The sequence below is a fragment of the Dryobates pubescens genome, chromosome 11 (assembly GCF_014839835.1).
Source record: "Dryobates pubescens isolate bDryPub1 chromosome 11, bDryPub1.pri, whole genome shotgun sequence".
In the NCBI taxonomy this organism is placed as follows: Eukaryota; Metazoa; Chordata; class Aves; order Piciformes; family Picidae; genus Dryobates; species Dryobates pubescens.
Genome location: NC_071622.1, coordinates 31484514 through 31512043, shown reverse-complemented (window position 1 = coordinate 31512043; position 27530 = coordinate 31484514). Strand labels below are relative to the sequence as shown.

At 47.8% G+C, this 27530-nt stretch overlaps 1 protein-coding gene across 1 annotated transcript in view; it reads left to right on the top strand.

The window, feature by feature from the left end:
* Positions 1-3897: 3897 nt before the first annotated feature.
* The window catches only part of C8A (complement C8 alpha chain), a 28333-nt gene continuing 4700 nt past the window's right edge, over positions 3898-27530 (top strand). The window contains exons 1-9 of the mRNA XM_009902191.2: positions 3898-4119; positions 7375-7471; positions 8912-9056; positions 11362-11506; positions 14408-14597; positions 16833-17033; positions 19150-19390; positions 24210-24338; positions 26005-26162. Of these exons, the coding sequence (XP_009900493.2) occupies positions 3992-4119; positions 7375-7471; positions 8912-9056; positions 11362-11506; positions 14408-14597; positions 16833-17033; positions 19150-19390; positions 24210-24338; positions 26005-26162 (1434 nt within the window). The 5' untranslated portion in view covers positions 3898-3991. The remainder of the gene's footprint in view (positions 4120-7374; positions 7472-8911; positions 9057-11361; positions 11507-14407; positions 14598-16832; positions 17034-19149; positions 19391-24209; positions 24339-26004; positions 26163-27530) is intronic.

The window sequence follows — 27530 nt, the reverse complement described above, 5'->3', positions numbered from 1 at the left end:
CAGCCATGTGACCAATGTGCTGTTCAGGTGCTATTTAAAAGATCAATGCACCCTGCAGGCAGAAATTAATTCTCCTTGTTGGGCCAAATATACTTGAAATGGAGAATATTGCAAGTGGAGTGAAATTCTGTATCACTATCAGCGAGGAAGTGGGAGTCTGAGTTTGTTTGCTGTGAGTTACTCTGCCCCTGGTTTTAGATGGGTAGCAAATGTAAAGGAGGGAGATAGAACTGCTGGAGTAGGTCCAGAAGAGGGCCACGAAGATGATCAGAGGGCTGGAGAACCTCCGCTATGGGGAGAGGTTGAGACAGTTGGGGCTGTTCAGCCTGGAGAAGAGAAGGCTCCAGGGAGACCTTACAGAAGTCTTCCAGTACCTGATGTGGGCTACAAGAAAGCCAGGAAGGAACTTTTTACAAGGGCTTGTAGTGATAGGATGAGAGGGAATGGCTTTGATCTTGGGAGGGGAGATTTAGACTGGAGATTAGGGAGAAATTCTTTACAGTGAGGGTGGTGAGACACTGGAAGAGATTGCCCAGGGAGCTCGTGGATGCCTCCTCCCTCAATATGTCCAAGACTAGGGTGGACAGGGCCTTGAGCAACCTGGTCTAGTGGGAGGTGTCCCTGCCCATGGCAGAGGGGTTGGAACTGTATGATCTTTAAGGTCCCTTCCAAAGCAACCCATTCTGTGAATCTATGAATCCGTGCTTCTACTGATTAGAGGCTGGCAGTGAAGACTTCTTCAGCCTTGGGGAAAGAAGCTTTGGGCTGGGAATAGTCGCAAAGTGACAAAGCAAGCTCAGCCCAGCCTACTCACAACCCTTATTTCCAGGTTCTGGAAGATTTCAGTTCCCAACTCATCCTCCTGAAGGTGACTGCATTACTATAGGCAGCACAGCTAGCATGGCAAGCCAGAGGTTCAGAGAGTTAATTGAGGTTTAGAGCCAAGGATCCAACACACGCTTTAGACAAATTCAATTCATAATGCCATAAACAGAAGCATAACTTTTATATCTATCACTTTGGGAACATAGCACCTTTGAGAAAGCTTCTTTAATTTCACCTCTAAGGTGGTGTGCTTTTGCCTGCTGCTTAAATCTCTCTGGCACACCTCCTTCCCCAAAAAAACCCCCACCCCCAAACGACCTCACCTCTATCAGTGCAAAATTGTTGTTGTGCCTGATTGCACAAACCAGCCCAGCCTTTTACCTGGGAGACATGCCACAAATAACTTTCATTGTATATATGGTGTGTTTCTGATGCTGCTATCAGGAAAGAGAAGACAGAATGCCCCAGCGGTCTGGCTCTGATGCTGAGGAGGCACTTGACTGTGCAAAGCAGCCATTTATATCACAGGCTGGCAGAAGTTTGGAAGATTTAGAAGAAGGTAGATTGGGCAGATAGCCAGGGAGGCTCCTACCATGGAGACAGTGGGGGCCCATCCTCACCCAACTACTGAAACCTTTTTCTGTCATTCGGTTTTAGCAGCAAAGTGCAGAGAGGCTGGAATGGGTGATAGGGAGGTAAGGATGGGGATGGCCTTAGGCCAGATTCAACCCCCTGCTTTTCCCCCAAGTAATTTAAATTTAATAGTATATAAAAGAAAAAAAATAAATAAAAAAGATGCAAACTCTTACTCCAGTTCTTGCTGTGGAGGCAAAGAAAGGAGAAGGACTTTCTGAACTCATCTGAAGTGCATTAGTTGGTAAGGGATGCATTAACACACTCTCAAAGGTCACCAAAAGGCAGTTTTCACTTCATTGCACTGCAGAGTTTACCCCTGTGCTCCATTTTCCTTCATGTTTAGCAAAGGCAAGCCCCAGGGTCATCCTCAACTTTAATTACATGAAAATGACACAGGAAGAGGTCCTTCTAGTTTGATAATTTACAACAGCAGCTATTGAAGTGGACTTGGCAATTAAAATGGGAAATACACCAAGTGACACTTCTATCCCAGTCTTTTGTGGACAGAGGACAATTCACTGTCTGCTTCCTAGCTCTAATAGCCCAAGACCAGATTTTCCCTCAATAATTACAATTTCTCTTGAATTTATTGCGGTTCAACCTTCCAGCTGTCTGCTGGGAACACTTCATTTATGCATGGCATAGGCAGAAGAAAAAGGCAGTGAGATGCAGACCCTTCTTTGAATACAGAAGCCTCCATAGATCTCTTAACTCTTTTTTCCCCCCCCAAAAAATAATATCTATTGAAGTGACAGATTTCTTGTGCATCTTTGTCCCTGCCCAGGAGCTACTGGGGGGAATTTGGGAGGCTACATGCAAGCTTGAGGAAACAAGCATGGGGCAACTACAGCATGACCAACTGTCTTTCCAAAGGCCATTTTCTCTTTTCTTGCAACACCTGAAAAGTAAATAGCAGCAGACATGCTGGAGAGAAGGGATGCCATCCAGAGGGACCTTGACAGGCTGGAGAGGTGAGCCCAGGACAACCTCATGAGGTTCAACAAGACCAAGTGCAAGGTCCTGCATCTGGGTTGGGGCAATCCCAGGCACCAGTATAGGCTGGGCAGGGAGTGGCTTGAGAGCAGCCCTGAAGAAAAGGACTTGGGTGCAGGGGGATGAGAAGCTCAACATGAGCCAGCAGTGTGCACTTGCAGCCCAGAAAGCCAACCAGATCCTGGGCTGCATCAAGAGAAGCATAACCAGCAGGTTGAGGGAGGTGATTCTCCCCCTCTACTCCACTCTGGTGAGACCCCACCTGGAGTACTGTGTCCAGTTCTGGAGCCCCTAGTGCAGGAAGGATCTGGACATGTTGGAATATGTCCAGAGAAGGGCCACAAGGATGATCAGCGGGCTGGAGCTCCTCTCCTATGGAGACAGACTGAGGGAATTGTGGCTGTTCAGTCTGGAGAAGGCTCTGAGGAGACCTTCTTGTGGCCCTCCAGTCAGGTAGTGAAAGGACCAGAGGGAAGAGAGCAAAACTAGAAATGGGTAGATTCAGATTGGATGTTAGGAAGAAGTTCTTCACCATGAGGGTAGTGAGACAAAGGAAGATGTTACCCAGGGAGGTGGAGGAAGCTTCATCCCTGGAAGTTTTTAAGACCAGGCTGATATGGCTGTGAGCAACCTGATGTAGTGTGAGGTGTCCCTGCCCATGGCAGGGGGGTTGGAACTAGGTGGTCCTTGAGGTCCCTTCCAACCCTGACAATTCTATGATTCTATAAACATGATTATCTTGAGACTAGTATGTTAAAAATAACCAACTCATGGCATTCTTGATTTCCATGGTATTGCTCTCTTATACCTGTGACATCCACTACTTCTGTGGTAGGAGCCCAACCAGCTGAAAGCATTAGCGCCACCACTGATAGATGGCTTTGCACAGCCTATAGGTAAGACACCATTTTAGTCTTGGGGGGCATTTTCCTCATCCCTCATCACTTCAGAAAACAAAGATTTAGATTCTCACTTTGCACTGACTGTGTAGGGCCTCCTTAAGCCAGGTGATAACTTGCATCTGGTTTGGAGATGGGACACTGCCTTACATGGATGGCAAGGGGAAGAAGTGACATTTCCTTGGCATATCTGGAAGGAACACGTTCCTCAGAACACAACTTCCTCATAATCTTCAGTTTGCTCTACTGAGAAGCTTTTCCCTGATCAGCAACCAGATGCACCAAAATTACAGTTAAGTCTCTGTGGGAAATGAGTTTCCTCCTCCTTCAGATTAAAAGGAGGGTGCAGGCTGGACAAGAAATGCAGCACTGCAACAGGGCTGGATTGACTTTAACGTGGATACACTTGCACACTTTAATATATTCCTTTGCCAGAAAACTGAGAGTTTGTTTCCAAAAGGGCAAGGGCCTCTGGGATGTGTCCTGATTCTTTGTGATGTGATCTGCACTGTTGTCAATGATTTACCACAGTGTTTTGGGGGCCAGTAGGCTCCATGCTGCTTCTAGCCGTGCTCGCCCCACGGCACCCTGAAGCATAAAGCTTCCGTTTGCAGCTGATCTATAGCAAACATTTACATATGGAAAGACAACGTGGAGAAGCCAGTGTCAGCCTCTTCCTCCATTTCATTCTGTCTCTAAGCTTCTTGGCTTTAACAGCACATCAGGCTGCAGCACATGGGGAGATTGAGGCATTGCCTTCCCAGAGGTAAGTCCATTCGCCCCTCACTTCCTGACTTCACCTATAGAAATTATGGGCAAGCCAGCCCATCCGTTTTGCCCTGACTTAAGGTATGTGCAAGCCATGCTCTCTGTAAACAGCTACCAGGAAAAAAAAAAAAAAGAATAAAAATATTGGCAGCTGTCCAAAGCCCAAGCTCAGCATCATAATTCCTGCTTAAAGGAACTGTTTGCACAATGTTTTTTTCTTTTACAGATAATTCTTAAGCCTTCTTAAACTTCCTTTACCAAAATTTCTGCCTTGGATTTGGGCCCTCGAAATAAATTCCCTCCACAAGATGATTTACAAGTGGATATTTTTCTATCTTCTTCTTCTTCATGCATGCATCAAGAATAGTGTGGCCAGCAGGAGCAGGGAAGTCATTGTGCCCATGTACTCCGCACTGGTCAGGCCACACTTTGAGTCCTGTGTCCAGTTCTGGGCTCCTCAGTTTAAGAAGGACATTGAGACACTTGAACGTGTCCAGAGAAGGGCAACGAGGCTGGCAGAGGCCTCGAGCATAAGCCCTACGAGGAGAGGCTGAGGGAGCTGGGGTTGTTTAGCCTGGAGAAGAGAAGGATCAGGGGAGACCTTATTGCTGTCTACAACTACCTGAAGGGAGGTTGTAGCCAGGAGGGGGTTGGTCTCTTCTCCCAGGCAACCAGCACCACAACAAGAGGACACAGTCTCAAGCTGTGCAGGGGGAAGTTTAGGCTTGATCCTAGAAAGAAGTTATTCCCAGAAAGAGAGATTGGCCATTGGAATGCGCTGCCCAGGGAGGTGGTGGAGTCACCACCCCTGGAGGTGTTCAAGAGGGGATTGGATGTGGCACTTGGTGCCATGGTGTAGTCATGAGGTCTGTGGTGCCAGGTTGGACTCGATGATCTTTGAGGTCTCTTCCAACCTTGGTGATTCTGTGATTCATGACAATTATTTTGCATCTGACAATGTGCAGCGAACAAGTGCATGTGAGTAACCCAATTTTCAATCCAAGCCAGCTCCTCACACCTAAGGTTTTGCTGGGTTGGGTTTTTTTTTTCAATCCTGAACAATATTATAACCTCTACAGGTGTCACTTAGGCTTTGAAGGAAGGGAATAAACAAGTGGCTTTTTTCCCCCCCTTTCTTCTAAAGCTATAGTGTCATTAAAAGGAAATGCTTGGATTATTATTTTTTTTTCTGTGGCTATTAATTTCAGGCTTGCTCCAAAGGCAAATATGATTTAGAAGGATCAAAAAAAAATAGGTATCAGTGATAATTGGAACATGGAGACAAGGAGACAGCAGAAAGGAAGGGGGGGGGGGAAACTGTGGCAGTGATACACTTAATTATGGAGGCTTATTCTGATAATCCCTTTTGAAAATGAACAGAGAAGAGATTTTTGATGTTTGATGAACTTATCAAACCTGGCAGAATAGTGAAGAGGTAAATGCAGGATCCAATCAAAGGTGAGCCAATTAAGCACTTTGTGGAGTGCTGAAGGATGCGGCCCACAAATCCTCCTGTCAGAGCAACAAAGCAGCAATGCAGGAGTGGTCCCCAGGGCTACAGGAAGGATGGAGAGAGATTGTTTACAAGGGTCTGCAGTGACAGGACAAGGGGCAATGGCTTCAAACTAGAGAAGAGAAGATTTAGGTTGGATGTTAGGAACAAGTTCTGTACCATGAGGGTGGTGGAACACTGGAACAGGTTGCCCAGGGAGGTGCTTGAGGTCCCTTCCATGGAGATAATCAGGGTGAAGTCTGACAAGGCGCTGGGCAGCCTGATCTAGTTGAGGATGTCCCTGCTGACTGCAGAGGGGTTGGACTGGATGACTTTGGAGGTCCCTTCCAGCCTGGACCATTCTATGATTCCAAGTAAGGATGTTGCTCTTGGCACACCTGGAATGCTATTGTTTTCAGGGGCTGTTCACTCTGGAGAGGAGAAGGCTCTGAGGAGACCTTCTTGTGCCCTTCCACATGTGGAGGGGGCTACAGGAAAGCTGGGGAGGGACTTTTGAGGGTGTCAGGTAGTGGCAGAACTAGAGGGAATGAGAAACAAAAAAGAAATGGGTAGATTCAGATTGGATGTTAGGAAGAAATTCTTCCCCATGAGGGAGGTGAGACACTGGAACAGGTTGCCCAGGGAGGTGGTGGAAGCCTCATTCCTAGAGGTTTCAAAGGCCAGGCTGGATGTGGCTGTGAGCAACCTGCTGTAGTGTGAGGTGTCCCTGCCCATAGCAGGGGGTTGGAATTGGCTGATCCTTGAGGTCCCTTCCAACCCTAACAATTCTATGATTCTATGTTCCAGTCCAACGTGCCAACATGTAAGCATGCTGCTCTTGGCACACATGGAATGTTATTGTTTTGCTCTTTGCAGCATGCAGCTGGTCAGCTAGAAAGTATTTTGCAATACCATGCACTCTGCATGCATCCAGCAAGCTGTCCTCAGAGCAGTGGCTGCAACAGTCAGCAGGCTCCTGCTGTTTTCCTGGGGACACAGTGGGGTTTTGATCTCACACACTGATCTGCATCCACGGGCTCCCTTGCTGAGCTGGTGTGGCTTTCATTTAGCAAGGCTGTCTTCTGATGAATCCCCAAACGTGTTCTATACCTCTGGTAACTATCAATATTTCTCTTTGGACTGCTGTCTCACAAGTAAACCACACTGCTCATTAGCTAATCAACAAAATAATAGCAATGAGAATATTTTGGCTCAAAACAACCCCTCAAATTGCTTCAAAGGCTGTGGCAAAAATTAGAGTTTTGTTGACACACCACAGATTGCTCATCAAGACAAAGAAACTCCTCATAGAAATAAAGATTGTAGGAGCAGGGACACAAACAGAGAGGAGAACCACTGGGCTGGGAGGCAAGAGAAGTGTTAGCAGGGAGTGATATGACTAGGGGGAATGGGAAAGAAAATAGAAATGGGTAGATTCAGATTGGATGTTAGGAAGAAGTTCTTCCCCATGAGGGTGGTGAGACACTGGAACAGGGCTAGGATCTCTTGGGAGAGCAGGAAACACAAGACAAAAGCTTCAGGTGCTGGACCTGATGGAGCAGCTCCTGGATGGAGCATCTGAGGTAGTACAGCCACCCCTGCTAAGCAATGCTTCCCATTTCCTACTAAATAGGTTTCTCCCCAGTGGAAAAAAAACCCAAACACACACACACACACACATAATTTTCTCCTTGCTAGCCTCCAGCCCTCCTTAAAACACAACTTCAAAGACCTCAGACTGCTCTCTCTTCCCCTCCTTAGCAGAAGCAGCAGAGATGTTAATTCTCCAGCTCCCATCAACTGTCAGCTGAGCCAGTGGTCAGAGTGGACAGATTGCTTTCCTTGCCAAGAGAAAAAAGTAAGGCTCCAGTGTAATGTATTCATTTATCTTCAGATGTGCCTGTGATGAGGATGTACACACATTAATTATATATATTATACATATTCATCATGCTGAAGCATCCAGTAAACTCATCCAAGGATGATGGAGATGCTCTTCTATTAGAGAGGCTCTTACCCTGGTGTAAACTGGGGAACAGAGTCACTGACAGCAGCAGCACAGCAAAATGCAAAATCAATGCAAATGGTGGAAGAATCAGGCCAGGATATTTGCTCAAGACTTTCTGCCTTTTCTATCTCAGTTTTAATTAAGCATCCCCTGATTCTTAATGCAAATATTCCAATGAAAAGAAATTAGAGGCAGCCTTCATTCATCAGATCTTGTTTTCCATTTCCTATATCATTTCACATATGTCTTCATAACTCAGGAATTTATTTTCCAATACCTGACATCATTTTAGGTTTAACTGAGTTTATGTACCTACACTTTCTGTTCCTCTGCTTATAACCAGTGTATTATTTGGCTTTTCTCTCTTTCCACCTTACATCCTCCTCCCCTCCACCCCAGTTTAAAGAGCAGCAAGTCTCATTAATAATCCATCAGAAATGTTTCAGGACCAGTGTTGTAATTAGAGTCTGTGTCCATCTAAGCCTGTTACATTCCAGGACAAAGCCTGTGTAAAAATCCACAGTACTTCCAAAGTATAAAACAAGAAAATCAAGAAAGAGATTTCAAAAACCAGACATGCCAGGCCCTCCTAAATTCATTTGTGTGAACTTGGAGCAAATCTCTTGAGCTCCTGTCTCTCTGCTGACTCTCCTTCTCCAGCCGTCAACACAGGAGGGACACGGACCTGATGGAGCAGGTCCAGAGAAGGGCCTCGAAGATGACTTGGGGGCTGGACCACCTCTGCTACAAGGACAGGCTGAGGGAGCTGGGGTTGTCCAGCCTGGAGAAGAGAGGGCTCTGGGGAGACCTAATAGCAACCTTCCACTACCTGAAGAGGCACACAGGAAGGCTGCAGAGGGACTATTTGCAAGGGCTTGTAGTGATAGGACAAGGGGCAACGGTTTGAAATTAGAGAAGAGCAGATTTAGATTAGATGTTAGGAACAAGTTCAGCAGCAGGAGGGTGGTGAAATACTGGAATGGGTTGCCCAGAGAGGTAGCTGAGGTCCCATTCTTGGAGACATTTAAGGTCAGGCTCAACAGGGCTCTGAGCAACCTGATCTAGTGGAGGTTGTCCCTGCTGACTGCAGAGGGTTTGGACTGGATGACCTTTGGAGGTGTCTTCCAACCCAGACCATTCCATGACTGAACACATACAAAGTCTCTGGGCCAAAACCAAAACCTTGATATAGATACAAATGGTTTTAATTGCTTTCCAGCCTGTGGGGGTGATGTCCTTGGGGGTTACAGGTTAGGTGTTGATGGTGGTGTCCTCTGTGGTGTGGCTCAGCACCAGTACCGGAGGCTGGTGCAGCCAGCAGAGTTTGCAGGGCAGAGCTGCGCAGGGCACCTCTGGAACGAGCAAGCTTGTCATGCCAGGACAACATGCACTGCAACCTCCAGCTGTGGGAAGGACTTCCAGTGTGAAGAAACAGGTGAGTGGACCAGCCACAAACTCCTGCCAAAGAGGTTTTGATCCTTGCTGGACAAACCCCAGGTGATAACAGCTCCCTGCCATGGGCAGAGCTTTGCCAACCAGCCAGCAGGATGGTGAAATGGTGCAAGAGAAAGCAGGAAATTTCCCAATCTTAGGGATTTTCCCCCCCACTTTTACAGAAACCTATCCATGTTACACTTAGATGTGATCTGCTGGAGAGCAGTGAAGGGGAAAGGGACCTGGGGGTTCTAATGGATGGGAGGTTGACCATGAGCCAGCAATGTGCTCTTGTGCCAAGAAGGCAAATCACATCCTGGGGTGCAAGAGAAGGGCTGTGGCTAGGAGGTCAAGAGAGGTTCTCCTCCTCCTCTACTCTGCCCTGCTGAGGCTGTATCTCAAACATTGTGTCCAGTTCTGGGCCCCTCAGTTCAGGGAGGACCTCAGGGAACTACTGGAAGAGTCCAGCACAGAGCCACAAAAATGATGAAGGGAGCGGAACATCTTCCTTATGAGGAGAGACTGAGGGAGCTGAGGCTCTTTAGCTTGGAGACGAGGAGACCGAGAGGTGACCTCCCTGATGTTTATAAAGATGTGCAGGGTGAGTGCCCAGAGGATGGAGCCAGGCTCTGCTGGGTGATGCCCAATGACAGCACAAGGGGCAATGGTGGAAGCTGAGGCAAAGGAAGTTCCATGGAAATAGGAGGAAGAATTTTTTCCCTGTGAGTGTGACAGAACACAGGAGCAGGCTGCCCAGGGCGGGTGTGGAGTTTCCCTCTCTGGAGATACTCAAAACCTGCCTGGATGTGTCCCTGTGTTATCTGGTATAGGTGATCCTGCTCTGGCAGGGGGGGTTGGACTGGATGATCTTTTGAGGTCCCTTCCAGCCCCTGGCATTCTGTGATTCTGTGAAATGAAGGCTAGATGCCATGGAAGAGGTTAATTTTTCAGTGGAACCAAGAGAGCAGAAATATTCTGCTCCAACTGCTGTGCTACCTCCTCGCAACTCCTCTCCGCGGGCACCTCCGCTCCCACAACACAGCACTTTCCCTCCCTGCTAAAGACTTAGTTCAATCACTAATCAAACTGGCAATCTGTTGGGGTGATTATTTTTAGGCATCCCCAGCTCTGAGGCTTGGGAGGTAGCACGGCTGTTCTCTCCAAGTTTGACTAGCCTTGACAGATTTTTGTTTTGACACAAAGGGCTCAGACTCCCATCTTGAGCATCTAATGTAAATCCTGTTGAAAGTCAGAAATGCATTTCCAGCTCTGTGAGCAGCTCAGCAGCTGGAGCAGGTCAGCATCACTCCACTGAGCCAAGTGCAGCAGTACTGGTTCACAGGATCACAGCATGTTAGGAGTTAGAAGGGACCTCCAAAGATCACCCAGTCCAACCCCCCTGCCAGAGCAGGACCACAGAATCTAGCACAGGGCACACAGGAACACATTCAGATGGGTCTGGAAAGTCTCCAGAGAAGGAGACTCTACAACCTGTCTGGGAAGCCTGTTCCAGGGCTCTCAGACCCTCATAAAGAAGTTCTTCCTCAAGTTAAGGTGGAACCTCCTATGGCGTAGTTTATATCCATTAACCCTTGTCCCTTCCTGCCATGAATGTCATGGCAAAGTTTTCTCCTCACTCCTAGAAGCAAAAGTACTTTCAGGTTGCCCTTCCTGCAAACATCCATTCTTGTGTCATAATTATTCATAGACTCAGAGAGTCACAGAGTCATAGAATTGTTTGGGTTGGACTCTCTAAGACTGAGTCCAGCCATCAACCTGACACCACTGTGGCCATTAAACCATGTCCCCAAATGCCATGGCCACGGGTTTCTTGAACACCTCCAGGTGTTCAATCATAGAATCATTAAGGTTGGAAAAGACCTCTAAGATCCAACTGTTAACCCAACACTACCATGACCAAGCCCCAAAGTGACTACGCCATGTCCCCAAGTGCAATAAACTCTCCCCAAATGTCTCTTGCAAGGGGAAAAGGCAAACCTGAACTTTTAACAAGACACATCTGACTTCCCTAAGCCAAGTGGAGAAGCTTCCCGTATCTCCCTTCCAAAAGCATGATTGTAGATAGCAAAATCAGGGCAATGAGGTGACCTCTACTTGATTCCATCCCATGAGAATCCAAGGGAGTGGCCAACCTGGACTCGGTGCTGTGCTCTAGGTTGCAAATGAAGACATCTCTGGAAGGAGCTGTGTTTGACATGCAGCTCTGAGATGTGGGTGGAAAAAGGCACAATCAGTGTAAGGTTTTGGGAAGGGTGGGAAAGTGATGGTCTGTCCCTGTGCACTAGGTCGCTGTATTAAAAGGCATCTTGTGTGCAACGGAGAGCCAGACTGCAGAGATGGGTCCGATGAGGAGAACTGTGAGGATGAAGAGATTGAAAACCCTTGTGAACACCTGTTCCCAATCCCAGGGGCTGAAAAAGCAGTCCAAGGGTGAGTAATAAATCGATAGCTGCCACTCTCGCACTCAAAACAGGATGATGTTTTTGCACATTGCTCTTCCTTAGTGACAGCAGTGCCACATGAATTGATAGGGTGCTGGATGAACCCCAAAGGAGAGCTGCTGTCCCACCCAACCACTGGTTGCAGTGATAAAAGCAAGAGTGTCCATCTCAGCTTTGATTTCAAATTCCAGTCTTGATTTGCTTTCATGTTCCAGTGGTGACACACAGGAACAGGTTGCCCAGGGAGGTGGTAGAAGCCTCATCCCTGGAGGTTTTCAAGGCCAGCCTGATGTAGTGTGAGGTGTCCCTGCCTGTGGCAAGGGGGTTGGAACTAGATGATCATTGAGGTCCCTTCCAACCCTAACAATTCTATGATTCTATGATTCAAATCCTGTCCTGACTTTGGACTCTCCCATCTACTCTGTACTTTAGCACAGAGCCATTTTAAAGTGTCCTTTCCACACCCAGTTCTCCGAGTCCAGTTATATCACAGCTTTCTTCAGCTGATAAAGACAATCTGGAATGCACTGGGTTGGAAGGCACCTCGAGAAGTCATCTAGTCTAACCCCCTCAAATATCAGAGCAAACAGTAGACTTTGGAGATGCAGCATCCTGGTGGCGTTCATCCTTAAGGAGAAAAATTACCTCTGGGAGTTAGGACTTCAGAGAATCACAGAATCGACCAGGTTGGAAAAGACCTCAGAGATCATCAAGTCCAACCTATTACCTAATACCTTACACCTCATGACAACTAAACCATGGCTCTAAGCGCCACATCCAAACCTTTTCTGAACACCTCCAGGGACGGTGACTCCACCACCTCCCTGGGCAGCACATTCCAATGGCCAATTACTCTTTCTGGGAAGAACTTTCTCCTCACCTCCAGCCTAAACTTTCCCTGGCGCAGCTTGAGACTGTGTCCTCTTATAGAAGGACACAGTCAAGGCAGGAAGCTTGAGCTCCACCTGCATACAAGCAAGGAAAACCACATCTATCCATTAAGGAGTTTTACTGTGTTCAGTCGCAAGCGTTGGTTTACCTAATAAGTAATTAATTAAATAGTTAATTAAAGGAGGAATCCAGAATTAATTTAAAGGCAAATTGTCATGAGAGTGTCATTTCGGGTCATGTGTTTTAACCAAGATACTACTTGGAGAACATTGCCAACAGTATGAGAAGGTAGTCAGCCATTAGGTAATTTCCCTACCATCTCAATCCAACGTTCTCTGGAGTCCAGAAGACAAACAGCTCTCTGGGCCAGGGCCTGAGAGAATCCATCTCAAGTTTTTTATCCAAGATATGAATCAATATTCACCAAGCACCCCATTTAATACTCCTCTGTGATGTGTTTCTCCTGTAGACCAGGCAAAAGCCATACCATTTACTGCCTTAGCCCTAACGAGGCTTCCCTGTTGTGAGGAGCAATGCTGCTGTCTAGCTTGAATAATGCTTTCATCTGGGGCCCTGGAATTACAGAGAATATTAAGCAATAGGCAGGATTTCAAAGGGGAGCAGCTGTGATGGCTGGAGAGGAGGAAGAAAGAGGAATAAGGAGAGAGTCAGTGAGAGGCTTGGCGATGCACAAGCAGCCTGTAAGTGCAGGGAGAGTGCTAACTCCCATTGCTAAAATAAAGGAGATGAAATTAAAATAGAAAACAATTACAGGGAGTGCCTGGAAACACTCAGTGACAGGGAGAGGCATTAGGCTCAGTGGGTGACCTGGAGGAATTCCAGGGCTTTGGGACTAAATAACATCCCGGTAGCTGAAGGGGGGCTACAAGAAGGCTGCAGAGGGACTGTTTCCAATGGTCTGCAGTGATAGCATGAGGGACAATGGTTTGAAATGAAAGAACAGCAGATTTAGATTAGATACTAGGAACAAGTTCTGTACCAGGAGGGTGCTGGAACACTGGAAAAGGTTGCCCAGGGAGGTAGTTGAGGCCCCATCCTAGGAGATATTCAAGGTGAGAGGGCCCTGGGCAACCTGATCTAGTTGGGGATGTCCCTGCTGACTGCAGAAAGGGTTGGACTACATAACCTTTGGAAGTCCCTTCCAGCCCAGATTATTCTATGACTATGATTCTGACTCTCATAACTGTACATGCAGGGATGGACTAGACAGCTTAGCTGATTTCTTCCATTTCTAACATATGAGTCCCAACCAATATCTTGGAAACAAAAGAGCTGTCACAGGATCACAGGCTCACAGGATGTCAGGGGTTGGAAAGGACCTCCAAAGATCATTGCGTCCAACTCCCCTGACAGAGCAGGACCAGAGAATCCAGCACAGGTCACACAAGAACACATCCAGATGGGTCTGGAAAGTCTCCAGAGAAGGAGACTCCACAACCTTTCTGGGCAGCCTGTTCCAGTGCCCTGGGAGCCTCACAGTAAAGTACCTCCTCATGTTGAGGTGCAACCTCCTGTGCTGTAGTTTACATCCATTGCCCCTTGTCCTATCACAGGGCACAAATGAGCAGAGCCTGTCCCCTTCCTCTTGACACCCAGCCCTCAGATGTTGATAGACATTGATTAAATCCCCTCTCAGTCTTCTCTCCAGACTAAACAGCCCCAAGGCTCTCAGCCTCTCCTCATAGGGCAGCGCTCCAGTCCCTCAATCATCCTTGTAGCCCTCCAGTAGATTCCTGTCCCTCTTGAACTGGGGAGCCGAAAATTGGATGCAATATTTCAGGTATGGCCTCACCAGGGCAGCTCTGTGAAGGAGATACCAAACACAACCCTCAGATTTTAGATGCTATCCAAATTCAAAGTCAGAGACTTTGAGGATATGTAACTTGTAGTGTCAGGAGAACAGAACCAGTAACCAGAGACCGCTGGGGAACTAAAGCAGGACCTAGGGATAACTTTCTGAATGCTACCTCTTTCCAAGGTACAACATCCTCACTCAGGAAGGGAGCCAGTACGTGTATGACCCTAATTTCTTTGGAGGCCACTGTGAGCAGGTCTACAACGGGGAGTGGAGGGAGCTGAAGTACAATGCTGTGTGTGAACAGCTCTACTACGGAGATGATGAGAAGTACTTCCGCAAGCCTTACAACTTCCACGCCTACCAATTCCTAGTAAGTTCTTGGGCTGGTCACATTTAGAGAGGTTTTTTTCTCCCCAGCTAAAAGTTCCCCCCAGATTTTTTTATCTAACAATCTATCATTCATAGATTCATAGAATTTTTAGGGTTGGAAGGCACCTCAAGGATCATCCAGTTCCAACACCCCTGTCATGGGCAGGGACACCTCATACTAGGGCAGGTTGCTCACAGCCACATTCAGCCTGGCTGAAAAACCTCCAGGGATGAGGCTTCCACCACTTCCCTGGGCAACCTGTTTCAGTATCTCACCACCCTCATGGGGAAGAACTTCTTCCTAACATCCAATCTGAATCTACCCATTTCTAGTTTTGCTCCATCCACCCCAGTCCTATCACTACCTAACACCCTAAAAAGTCCCTCCCCAGCTTTCTTGTAGCCCCCTTCAGATACTGGAAGGCCACAACAAGGTCTCCTCAGAGCCTTCTCTTCTCCAGACTGAATAGCCCCAACTCTCTCAGTCTGTCCTCATAGTAGAGGTGTTCCAGCCCCCTAATCATCATTCACTATAGGTTGCCTTTCAAGCTACCTCCCTCCAGCTGTCCCCGAGACAACAGGCAATTGATTTAAATGCTGGTTTATGGCACATGAAGGAACTAACGTGCTTTATCACCCAGGCATCACCACTGCTTACTCTGGCCTAGCCAGAGCCAAAAGAGAAATGGGGTTTCTCTAAACTGTGCTATTAATGAGCTGTAGAGCTTTGCAGAAGCCACTTCCCTCTCCAGGGATGAATTTGGCCATGTGTAAAATGGGAAGAATGCTATCAGTTCCATCTCTGAAAGCATTTTAAGTCTACAGCGTGGCTGAAAGGGACATAAATCCAAATTCTGAGGGAGACCAAGATCCTGAAAGCCATCACCATGTATCTGTCATAATGTCTATACCCTGTGGGATCACATCTGATGTTGGAGATTGAACTAAGTAGAGCAAGGGTTCAGCCTGGGTCTCCCACATCCTACGTGTGTGCCTTGGGCACCCTGTTAAACATTTATCATGCTTTTTGACAGGAATGAATGAAAGCTCTTTATTCCAGGGCAATATGACAGCCACAGACTCAATGCAAAGTCCTCCCAGTAGGCAAAGTCTTTTGTGCCTCTTAGTCCCTAGCAGGAACCCAGACAGATCCAGCATTTGAGAATGCCCCATGGGCACCTTGACTTAGGACTATCTATGTGCTGGGGTTTAGGCAGTCACCCACTGTGATGTGAGGTGTTTTGGATTTATTTAGTGTGGGCTTTTAATAAAGATGGCAAATGGCACAGCTTGGATTCAGCAAGGCTGCTCCATTCCACAGGCTGGCAAAGAAGAGCTGTCAAGGAAAAGGTCACTTCTCCAAAACACTGGCAAAGCAATGGTTTTTTCCTAGCACTGCCACTGCAAGTTGAATTATTTCTTTTTTTCCCTAAATAAATTCATCCAGAATCAGTCCAAATTGTTAGGATCTGGCAGAGCTGTATGGAACTGGAAGGATGGTTTTATAATGGGAAGTGTCAAGCTGGCTTAATAGGTACCATTACCAGCTCTGGCTGTAATGGTGCTGCTTGGAGGTGCAAAACACAAACCTTGCCTTGCCTGGAGATGGGAAGAAGCAAAATGCATGGCTTTATCCACATATCTCACATCTTTCCAAATGGAAAGATGGAGAACCTCCCCTATGGGGACAGGCTGTGTGAGCTGAGACTGTTCAACCTGGAAAAGAGAAGGATCCAGGGGAACCTTAAAGCAGCCTTCCAGTATTCAAATGGGTCTACAGGAAAGCTGGGAAGGGATTTTGTACAGGGGTTTGTAATGGCAGGATGAGAGGAAATGGATTGAAGCTTGAGGAGGGGACATTTAGATGGAGATTGGGAAGAAATTCTTTACAGAGAGGGTGGTGAGACACTGGAACAGGTTGCCCAGGGAGGTTGTGGCTGCCTCCTCCCTGGAGGTGTTCAAGGCCAGGTTGGACAAGGCCTTGAGCAACCTGGGCGGGTGGGAGGTGTCCCTGGTGTAGACAAGGGGGTTGGAACCGGATGATCTTGAAGATCCCTTGCAACCCAAACCATTCTATGAATCTATGAAACTGCACATGACTTTATTCCACCTTCTCTGAAGTCAAAGTTGGCGTTCTCATGGCCTTCAAAAGAGGCACCACCTGCTCCTCAAACAAATAGAGACTAAAAAGGAAGGGAACTACCTGAAAAATTAATGTCTGCCTCTTTCACTTTAGGCTCATGCTGATTCTGGATTTGCTTTTGAGTTTTACGACGAGTCAAAGGATCTGCTTGATGCCCTTAAAAGAGACAAATCCAAAGCTTTTGGCCTTACCATTGGAATTGCTCCTGTAGACTCAGCTGTGCAGTTCAACCTCGGCTTCACGTTATCAGGTGGCAAAGGAACACTGAAGAACTTCACACAATACACTGAAAAGGTAACAAAAGAAATTTAAATTGGTGAGGTAGTGATAGGATGAGGGGCAATGGTTTGAAATTGGAGGAGATTTAGGTTGGATGTTAGGAACAGGTTCTGCACCATGAGGGAGGTGGAACACTGGAACAGGTTACCCAGGGAAGCGGTTTGAGACCCCTTCCCTGAAGATATTCAAGGTCAGGCTCAACAGGGCTCTGGGCAACATGATCTAGTGGATCTAGTGCTGACTGCAGAGGGGCTGGACTGGATGACCTTTGGAGATCCCTTCCAACCCAAACCATTCTATGAAGAGACCTTATTGTGGTCTTCCAGTATCTGAAGGGGGCTACAAGAAAGCTGGGGAGGGACTTTTGAGTGTGTCAGGGAGTGATAGAACTGGGGGAAATGGAGCAAAACTAGAAATGGGTAGTTTCAGATTGGATGTTAGGAAGAAGTTCTTACCCATGAGGATGGTGAGATACTGAAACAGGTTGCCCAGGGAGGTGGTGGAAGCCTCATCCCTGGAGGTTTTTCAGCCAGGCTGGATGTGGCTGTGAACAACCTGCTGTAGTGTGAGGTGTCCCTGCCCATGGCAGGGGGGTTGGAACTAAATGATCTTTGAGGTCCCGGACAATTCCATGATTGATTCAATGATTCAATGATTCTATGCACATGCTTCAGTGGTGTCACCTGTGCATTGCATGGTCTGGGCTGTAACTTCTGTCAGATTATTCTCTCAATTGCATTTTTCTTCTCCCCCTCACACATTGTAATTGTGCCTTAATTTGTTCATGTAATTGCAAATGCATGATTGTTAGTAATCCTGTTTGTTGTTCTTATTACGTCTGAGCAAACGGGGGAGTGGGAATAAAATTGAATTATGAGGTAGCACAACATATGCCACACAGAATGTCAGCTCCCCCCCATCCTGCTTCATGCTTACAACAGTAAAAAACACACTGAAAGTGACCAGGAGGGAGGAGAAGGAAATATTAAGAGGATGATGATCAAAACAGTTGTCCTCAGGGAATGAGTTCTGCTAGCAAATAGATCTTGGTCAAATTAATACAAGCTGTTTTATGAGGGGAAAATAGGTCTACTTTTTATGGGAGGTTAAAATACCACACTGAAAAGAGGGGGTGGGGGAAAGCCACAAAAGGTACCTGGTAATAGGGTGCTTTTCTTGCAGTGGGTTTCCATCATGGACTGGCTGTGATGACCTCTCTCCAACATAATATCACGAGTGCTGTGCTGCTATTTCCCACATTTAGTGTGCCCCCCTCTCCTCTTCTCCCATGGCTGCTGACAGAAAACAATAAAGAAGAATGATTTTGATGGTTCTGGGTTAAAATGCCCTTAAAAGCTGTTTGAAATGGGCACCATTATAGAGTTTACAGTGCCCCTTGTTGAGGAGCTCCCATGGTGTTTGGAGCTAACCAATGATCAGTTATGGGAGGAATCATTTCAAGGGTTGTTCTGGTTGCACTGGAGCCTTGTCCAAGGCAAACTAGAAGTGGAGTTGTGGATCTGGTGGTATATCCAGAAAATTCAACCCTTCCTCAGCACCTTCCTAGCCAGGATATCCCCCACTGGTATAGCCAGAAAATTCTACCCTTCATCAGCAACTTCCTGGCCAGGGTATCCCCCACTGTTATAGCCAGAAAATTCTACCCTTCATTAGCACCTTCCTGGCCAAGGTATCCCTGCCACTGCCAGGCTGGGCTAGGCTTACCCTGAGCCCTTATATCAAGGGGTCAAGGCTGTGAATTAAGCAAAAGGAAATTAACAGTGTGGAAAGGAGAGCAGAGAAAAAAGAAATAGCAGAAATGGTGGGTGGAGAGGAATCATGTGGATCCCAGTTCTGCTCATATTCATACCTCAACAACCCCCCCCCCCCCCCCCAGCATCCAAAGCCATGGCTTTGCCCACCACCACAGAGCCCATGTTAAAAAGAGACACCCTGAAAAAGAATGATGAGTAAATGCATTGAAACCTGGGCTTGTTTTCATGTTTTAGCATCCACTGCCAGTCACAGATTCATTCTTTCCTCTGCAAACCTGAAGCCTGGCAATGAATGTTGGCGGGTGGGTTTTTTGTTGGGGATGTTGAGTGGCAGCTCCTCTTTTCTTCACCTGCAGGAGCTTGCATTCATTAGAGGTGTGACAAAGGTGCAGACAGCCCGTTTCAAGATGAGAAGGGACAACATTGTCTTGGATGAAGATGTGCTGCTGTCCCTGCAGGAACTTCCAGACACCTACAACTATGGCCTGTACGCCAAATTCATCAACGACTATGGCACCCACTTCATAACATCTGGCACTATGGGAGGCATCTTCGAGTACATCCTTGTCATTAACAAAGAGGAAATGAGAAGAAAAGGTTAGAAAATGACACAACATTCTCTGGGCACAACTCTATGCTCTGAATCAGGCACTTCTAGCCTGGTGACCATGGGGTGGGGGCCAGTCTGCCAGAGTAATTCACCTGGCTCAGACTGCTCCACACAGCAATTATCATCCTGGGTCCTGAAAGGGTGGGTGCTCACCAGCACCTCTTTGATAAGCTGGCTGGCATGTCTTATCACATCACAGAATGTTAGGGCTTGGAAAGGCCCTCAAAGGATCATCCAGTCCAGCCCTGCTGCCAGAGAAGGATCACCTAGAACAGGACACACAGGAATGCATCCAGGCAGGTTTTGAATGTCTCCAGAGAAGGAGACTCCACTACCTCACATGGTAGACACATAGAATCACAGAATCAACCAGGTTGGAAAAGACCTCAGAGATCATCAAGTCCAACCCATCACGCAATACCTAACACCTCATGACGACTAAGCCATGGCTCCAAGAGCCACATCCAAGCCTTTTTTGAACACCTCCAGGGACAGCGACTCCGCCACCTCCCTGTGCAGCACATTCCAATGTGAAGAACTTTCTTTCTGTGAAGAACTTTCTCCTCACCACAAGCCTAAACATGTCACAAGCCCCAGACCACAGCAGTTAAGGGCAGGGTAGATGCATCTGCATGTTGCTCACAGGACAGATGCACCCTTGGCCACACAATGAGGGGGGAAAAGGGGGTGGAGGGGATGCATCACAAAATGTGCTTCCTGATCTAATTTCAGATGAACCTGGATGAGATTCTGGTAGTTCAGGAAGGAATTTGAGCATCTTTTTCTCTCTTTCAGTGCCACTTGGTAGACTTCCCTGAACTTGCCCTATTTCTTATGGTCTTCATTCTGGCCATTCTCAAGGACTGCAAACTCATCCATAGAACCATAGAATTGTTGGAAGGGACCTCAAGGATCCTCTAGTTCCAACCCTGCTGCCATGGGCAGGGGCACCTCACACTACATCAGGTTGTTCACAGCCACATCCAGCCTGGCCTTCAAAACCTCCAGGGATGAGGCTTCCACCACCTCGCTGGGCAACCTGTGCCAGTGTCTCACCACCCTCATGGGGAAGAACTTCTTCCTAACATCCCATCTGAATCTACCCATTTCTAGTTTTGCTCCATCCACCCCAGTCCTACCACTGCCTGACACCCTAAAAAATGCCTCCCCAGCTTTCTTGTAGCCCCCTTCAGATACTGGAAGGCCACAACAAGGTCTCCTGGGAGCCTTCTCTTCTCCAGACTGAACAGCCCCAACTCTCTCAGTCTGCCCTCATAGGACAGGAGCTCTGGCCCTCCGATGACCTTGGAGGTCTCTTCCAACCTGGCCCTTCTATCATTTTGTGTGATTCTGCTCATCAGTGCAGAGCTTAGGACTGCAGTTTTGCTGCCAGGCCCATTCCCAGCTTTCAGGCTGCAAGGGCTTGCATGGCTGTGGTCACGAGCGCCGTAAACCGTCAGCACGAGGTCCCTCGTTGCCCTGCCATCAATATTTTTTCATTACTTGTTTTTTTTAAAATAGATTGTTATGGTTCTATTATTTAGCAGAAACCAGTCTAATGTCTTCCCACATTAGGAGAACATTTATGGCAGAAACATTATGCACAGAGTAAATTAGAAAGAGTCTTCATACATCCTGATTAATTCCAACTGCAGCACTAAATCTTATCGCTGCGGCGCATTTAACTATCACAAATTACATCACATAAAAAACAACCCCCACAAACAAACAACAAAAACCACCACAACCCAAACAACAGCTCTCAGGGCTCTCCCCCCACCCCTTTCAAGTGCCAATATTTTCTATGACCACCCTTTTTGCAGTGATAACCACTCTTCATTTCTCATGCCCCCAGTCTTGCTGCCCCCAGTAACAAATTGTATCGACAGACCCTCGCGGAACGCAATTACTCACGGGGGAAGCGTGGCCAATCAATTAATCAGGGTGTTCCTCAAGTGTAATTTTATGGCATTCCAACACCCAAGATAAGCCATCACTCATGGTGCTTTGGGTGAATGAACTTTACCCACTGTGTTTACAACTGTTGAACTGTTTAGTGCAAGTAATTGAGTGCTACGCATTTAATCTTCCTCAAGGGCCCAGTTTTGCAACAGGATGTAATTCCCCTTGAAGTCTTGAGCATGCTTCAGCTCTCACCAGTTGGAATCTAGGATTCACAGCCCCTTACTCAGGATGTTGAGTGCCTCTGCCAGCTGGGGCCCAACAAGGCAACAAGAAGAACAAGTTCTGCACTATGAGGGCAGTGGAATGCTAGAACAGGTTCCCCAGGGAGGTGCTTGGGGCCTCATCCCTGGAGATAGTCAAGGTGGGGCTTGACAGGGCTCTGGGCAACCTGATCTGGGTGAGGATGTCCCTGCTTACTGCAGAGGGGGCTTGGACCTTTGGAGGTCCCTTCCAACCCAGAGAAAGTCTTATGAGGAGAGGCTGAGGCAGCTGTGATTGTTTAACCCGGAGAAGACCGAGACTCAGGGAGGACCTTATCACACGCCACAACTATCTGATGGGAAGTTGTAGTAAGGTGGGGTTTGGGCTCTTCTCCTAGACAAATTGTGACAAGAGGAGAGGGCATGGCCTGAAGCTGCACCAGAGGAGGTTTAATTGGGATGTTAGGAAGCACTTCCTCATGGAAAGGGTAATCAGACACTGGAATGGACTGCCCGGGGAGGTGCTGGAGTCGCCTTCCCTGGAGGTGTTTAAGGAAAGATTGGATGTGGCGCTTAGTGACATGGTCTGGTTGATGTGGTTAGGCTGGACTTGATGATCTCAGAGGTCTATTCCAGCCTCAATAATTCTGTGTGATTCTGTTCATGATTCTGTCATTCTATGATTCTAAGATCTGTGCCCTGCACTGCTGCAGAGAGCCTCTCTTGCAGGCTGTGTGCAAGGGAGCAAACCCAGAGCTGTGTGTGTTTCACTGGGATTGCAAACACATGCTAGCCAAGATCCTGCTCCCCAGTGCTGGGGTGAGGCAGTTCCACAGACAATGCTTGGTGCTGAGACTTGTCCAGAGGTTCAGCAGGATGTTGTGCTTTGAGACCTGGTTTAGTGGTGACCCAACAGTGTTGGGTTAATGGTTAGACTTGATCAACTTTAAAGGCCTTTTCCAACCAAAATGATTCTCTGATTCAGTCTTTAGACCTTTAAGCCACGATGCACAAATCCTGCTGACCTCTGTGCCTCCCTTTCAATACCGTGGTATTGATCGTTGGGCTGCTTTGTAAAACACTTTAAGGTCCTCTGACAAAAAGAGCAATAGAGGAGTTACCTACCACTTACACCACCTGCAGTTATTGAAATCAATGGCATTTTTAACCAGGAAAGAAGACAGCCTTCCGTTTGCTGAAGCGTGTACATAAACCCAGGTTGCATGAAATATGCACGTTGCTTACCTTGGTGAAACCACCTCATTAGTTCCCTTCTCCCCTCTGCAGTCTCTTCATGGCTCTCCAGTTACATATTTTCATGATGTATGGTGGTGGTGCTGGCAGCAGCAGCAGCAGCAGCCCTACAGGCAGTGAGGCTTTGGCAGCACACAGCAAACAGACCTTGTGCAAGTTGGTAGTTGGGATCACAGGACGTCAGGGATTGGAAGGGACCTCGAAAGATCATCCAGTCCAACCCCCCTGCCAGAGCAGGATCAGAGAATCTAGCACAGGTCACACAGGAATGCATCCAGACAGGCCTTGAAAGTCTCCAGAGAAGGAGACTCCACAACCTCTCTGGGCAGCCTGTTCCAGTGCTCTGGGACCCTCCCAGTGAAGAAGTTCTTTCTCATGTTGAGGTGCAACCTCCTGTGCTGCAGCTTACATCCATTGCCCCGTCTTATTGCACAGGGTGCAACTGAGCAGAGCCTGTCCCCTCCCTTCTGACCCTCAGCCCTCAGATATTTATAAACATTTATTAAATCCCCCCTCAGTCTTCTCTTTTCCAGACTAAACAGCCCCAGGGCTCTCAGCCTCTCCTCATAAGGCAGTGCTCCAGTCCCCTAATCATCCTTGCAGCCCTCCGCTGGACCCTCTCCAGCAGATCCCTGTCCCTCTTGAACTGGGGAGCCCAGAACTATCCACAGTACTCAAGATGAGGTCTCACCAGGGCAGAGCAGAGGGGGAGGAGAGCCTCCCTCAGTGTGCTGGACACACTCTTCTTCACAGTAATACTTAATACACCCCAGGATCCTATTGGCCTTCTTGGCCACCAGGGCACATTGCTGTCCCACGGATAACTTGTCATCCACCAGATGTTACTCAAGCCACTAGTACATGGGACAGATACAGAGTTTAGGAAAATTAGTGGGGATCTACTGATTTCAGCTACTGTTCCCAGCTTTACCCCAGTTAGTCTGTGAAAAAATTAATGGTAAATTTTACAGTAACTAGACCAAACAGGACCTGAAGCCTTGTGTTAAGAATTTTACTGAGTTCCAATGCTTTCTAAGGAACCAATTTTTACACTAAGGACATTTCCCTCTTCACCTATTCTGCAACAGGCCACTATACACCAATAAAATGTTGTCTTTTCCACTGTGAGACTAAAGGCTGTCCTGTGCCTAGAAGAGCTCCCAACTTTGAGGAACAGACCATACATATAACCATATATTTTCTTCACAGACAGGGAAAAAAAAACCCAACAAACAAACCATAAACCAAATAGGAAAGTGAATAGCTTGTAAAATATTTTATAAGCCATTTTCTTCATTGATGGGGAAAAAACACCAACAGGAAAAAATGAAACTCCTTCCACTCATTCTGAGTCACTGCTTTTTCCCATTTCCTCCCTGTTTTGCAGACATCAGTGCTGAAGAGATAAGTGCCTGCGTTGGCCTGTCACTTGGCCTTACAGCTGGGGAGAGTGAACTGAATTTGCAAGCATCCCTGACAGCCTCTGACTGTGCAAAGAAAGGATTTCTGCAAACTGGTATGGTAGCAGGGCAAATGGCTCTTAAAGTACCTTGTGGACTTCTTTTCACAGAATCACAGAGACATTCAGGTTGGAAAAGATCCTCAGGATCACCAAGTCCAACCAAGAATCCTACTCTACAAGGTTCACCCCTAAACCACAGCCCCAGGCACCACATCCAAACCACCTTTAAACACATCCAGGCTTGGGGACTCAACCACCTCCCTGGGCAGCACATTCCAATGCCTGACCACTCTTCCTGGGAAAAAAATTTTCCTAATGTCCAGTCTACACCTACCCAGTCACAGCTTGAGGCCATTCCCTCTTGTTCTATCACTAATTACCTGTGAGAAGAGACCAGCACCAGCCTCTCCACAACCTCCTTCCAGGCAGTTGTAGAGAGCCATGAGGTCTCCCTTTAGCCTTCTTGTCCAAGTGGTCACTTGGACATGGAGTTCCAAGTAGGGTCATGGAAAGGTATGAAGAAGGAAGCTCTGGTGCCATTCCAGCCATGCCTCAGGCTCTGATGTGGGTCCAAGTCTCCAGGAACAAATTGCTCTTGAAAGAGTAGGAATCAAGGTAGCAACACCTGGATAAGAAACACATGTAAATAGAGGCAGTGGGGTGGCTGGAAGGCTGCAGTCCCTCCAGCCACAACAGACTGGGCATGGATGACAATGGCAACATGGTCACTATTAAAGAAGTCAAAACTAGGAAGCCCCAGACTTGTAAGCCACTTAACCAGCTCACAGATTGTGTGATCTGCTGTCCAGATGCTAACTAGAAATCAAGGCTGGAGCCATGCAGGCTCTTCAGGTCTTAGCAGCCCAGAGCATTTGGGATGCTCTACTCAGCAGCGAGCACCGAGTGCTGTTTAGAAGGGCTTGTAGTGACAGGATGAGGGGCAGTGGTTTGAAACTGCAGCAGGTGAGATTTATATTGGCTCAGGAACAGTGTGACCAACAGGAGCAGGGAAGTCATTCTGCCCCTTTACTCAGCACTGGTTAAGCCACACCTTGAGTCCTGTGTCCAGTTCTGGGCCACTCCAATCAAGAAAGATGTTGAGATGCTGGAATGTGTCCAGAGAAAGGCAACAAAGCTGGGTGAAGGATCTGGAGCACAGCCCTGTGAGAAGAGGCTGAGGGAGCTGGGGTTGTTTAGCCTGGAGAAGAGGAGGCTCAGGGGAGACCTTACTGCTCTCTACAACTACCTGAAGGGAGGCTGTAGCCAGGTGGGGGTTGGTCTGTTCTCCCAGGTAGCCAGTGGCAGAACAAGAGGACACAGTCTCAAGCTGTACAGGGGGAGGTTTAGGCTTGATCTGAGAAAGAAGTTCTTCACATAAAGAGAGATTGCCCATTGGAATGGGCTGCCCAGGGAGGTGGTGGGGTCAGTGTTCCTGGAGGTGTTTAAGAAAAGCCTGGATGAGTGCCATGGCCTGGTTGATTAGACAGGGCTGGGTGATTGGTTGGACTTGAGGGAGGCCTCTTCCAGGCTGGCTAATTCTGTGATGCAGCAGGGCTCTCCCCGTGAGCAGGGGATGCCAAGCTCCCCTGGATTTCAGGAGACATCCTCAGTGCTGCTCACTGCCAGCCCCTTCCACCACGGAGCTCACCTCCATTAAGCAGTGCCTGGTGCCGGTGTGGGAATGGCAAGTAAATAACAGAGGTGTGATTGCGCTTTTCAGATGAGCAGAGCCACAGTGCCGTCGTGGAAGATATTATTCCCCGGATTAGAGGTGGAGATACTACTTACAGTGGAGGGCTCTTAACCAGCTGGGATGGCAATCTGTATCGTCACTGGGGAAGGTCATTAAAATATAATCCTGCTGTTATTGATTTTGAGGTAAGGCTTCTCTGCAGCTGAAGAAACTCTGCCTCTGTAAGGAATGAAAGTGTAGTCGAGCAGATCATTTCGTATTTTGATTGTGATCCCATCACAGAACAAGATTAAATGTAATGGGCCACTGGGCTGGGAACCTCTGAGTCATTTCACAATGGGGAGTACATCTCCCACTGACTGCATCCACAGGGAGACAGACAAGGAGCTTAATGCTGGATTAGTGCTGAGTTAAGTTTTTGATGTGTCCCCAAACAGCTTTCCCATGAATGGCTCTCCATAGTTGCATTCATCCCTATTATTCTCCTCGATGCTGTCCATCCTCCTGTATCAGCAGGGGACTCACAAAGGGCTGGGGAAAGAGTGGTGCCTCCCCAGCAAAGGGGGAGCCCCTCCCTCCCCCCCTCCACCTTCCCACCCCCACTGCTTTTCACCTGCCTCAGAGATGCAGCGGCTACGCCTAACCCCTGCAGACCATGGTGGCTATGTACAGCTGTAGCGCTTCCAGGAGTTTCCAGAGCAGGGGGCTCCTGGCTGCTGTGTCAGGTGGGTCCTTCCTGACTTTCCTCCATGCTCCAGAAAGAGGGTCTGTGGTCATAAAAATCAGCCAGGCTCTTCTCCTCCCTTTTGTTTTATCATAAAATGGGAAGCTCACTGAAGCATCCTGCAGGGTTTCAGAGATGGGGAGGAGATGGGTGCAAGTGGAGGGGATGAAGAGACAAGAGCAGCCCTACAAACCAATAACCCAGGGTCAGAGATCACAGAGATGTAAGGAGCTGGGCACACCTCCTCAGCAATGAGCAGAGTGCCCTGAGATGCTATGATTGATGGTATGCTCCAGGAGGGCAGCTGTGGGGTGTGGGGAAAAGGCTGTGGTCACAGCAGGGACACGCTGCTGCTTCCATGTCTCTCATCTCCATTTGAAAGCAGACCCACTCCTGGCTCTGGGAGAGGGTAGAAGGGAAAATGGAATCAGGAATTATCTGTGTTATTGGCAGGGCAAGAGAGACTTTCTGGGCATTGCCCAGCAGCAGAAAGCCCTGATAATGTCAGAAGCACTTTCAGCTCCTGCTGCAGGTTATTGACTTCTCTGAGCAAGTTCCCATCAATCCTGGGCAAAACTCACTGCTGTTTTCCAGTAAGCCATGAGCTGACCTCTCTGCTCTACAGCTCAGCAGTCGCTGTGCAACCACAGCTGCCGATAAGCTCTTGTGTCCACTTCTGCAGCTCTTATCTGCAGCTCCCTCTCCTTTGGTAAACAGCCTTGTGCAAATTTGCCCAAGGGCTCTTCCCAAAACCTGGCTGAGCCTCCCCACGCCGTGCTGTCAGCCTGCCTTGTGCAATGAGATGATTCCCAGCTCTTCTCCAGAACTG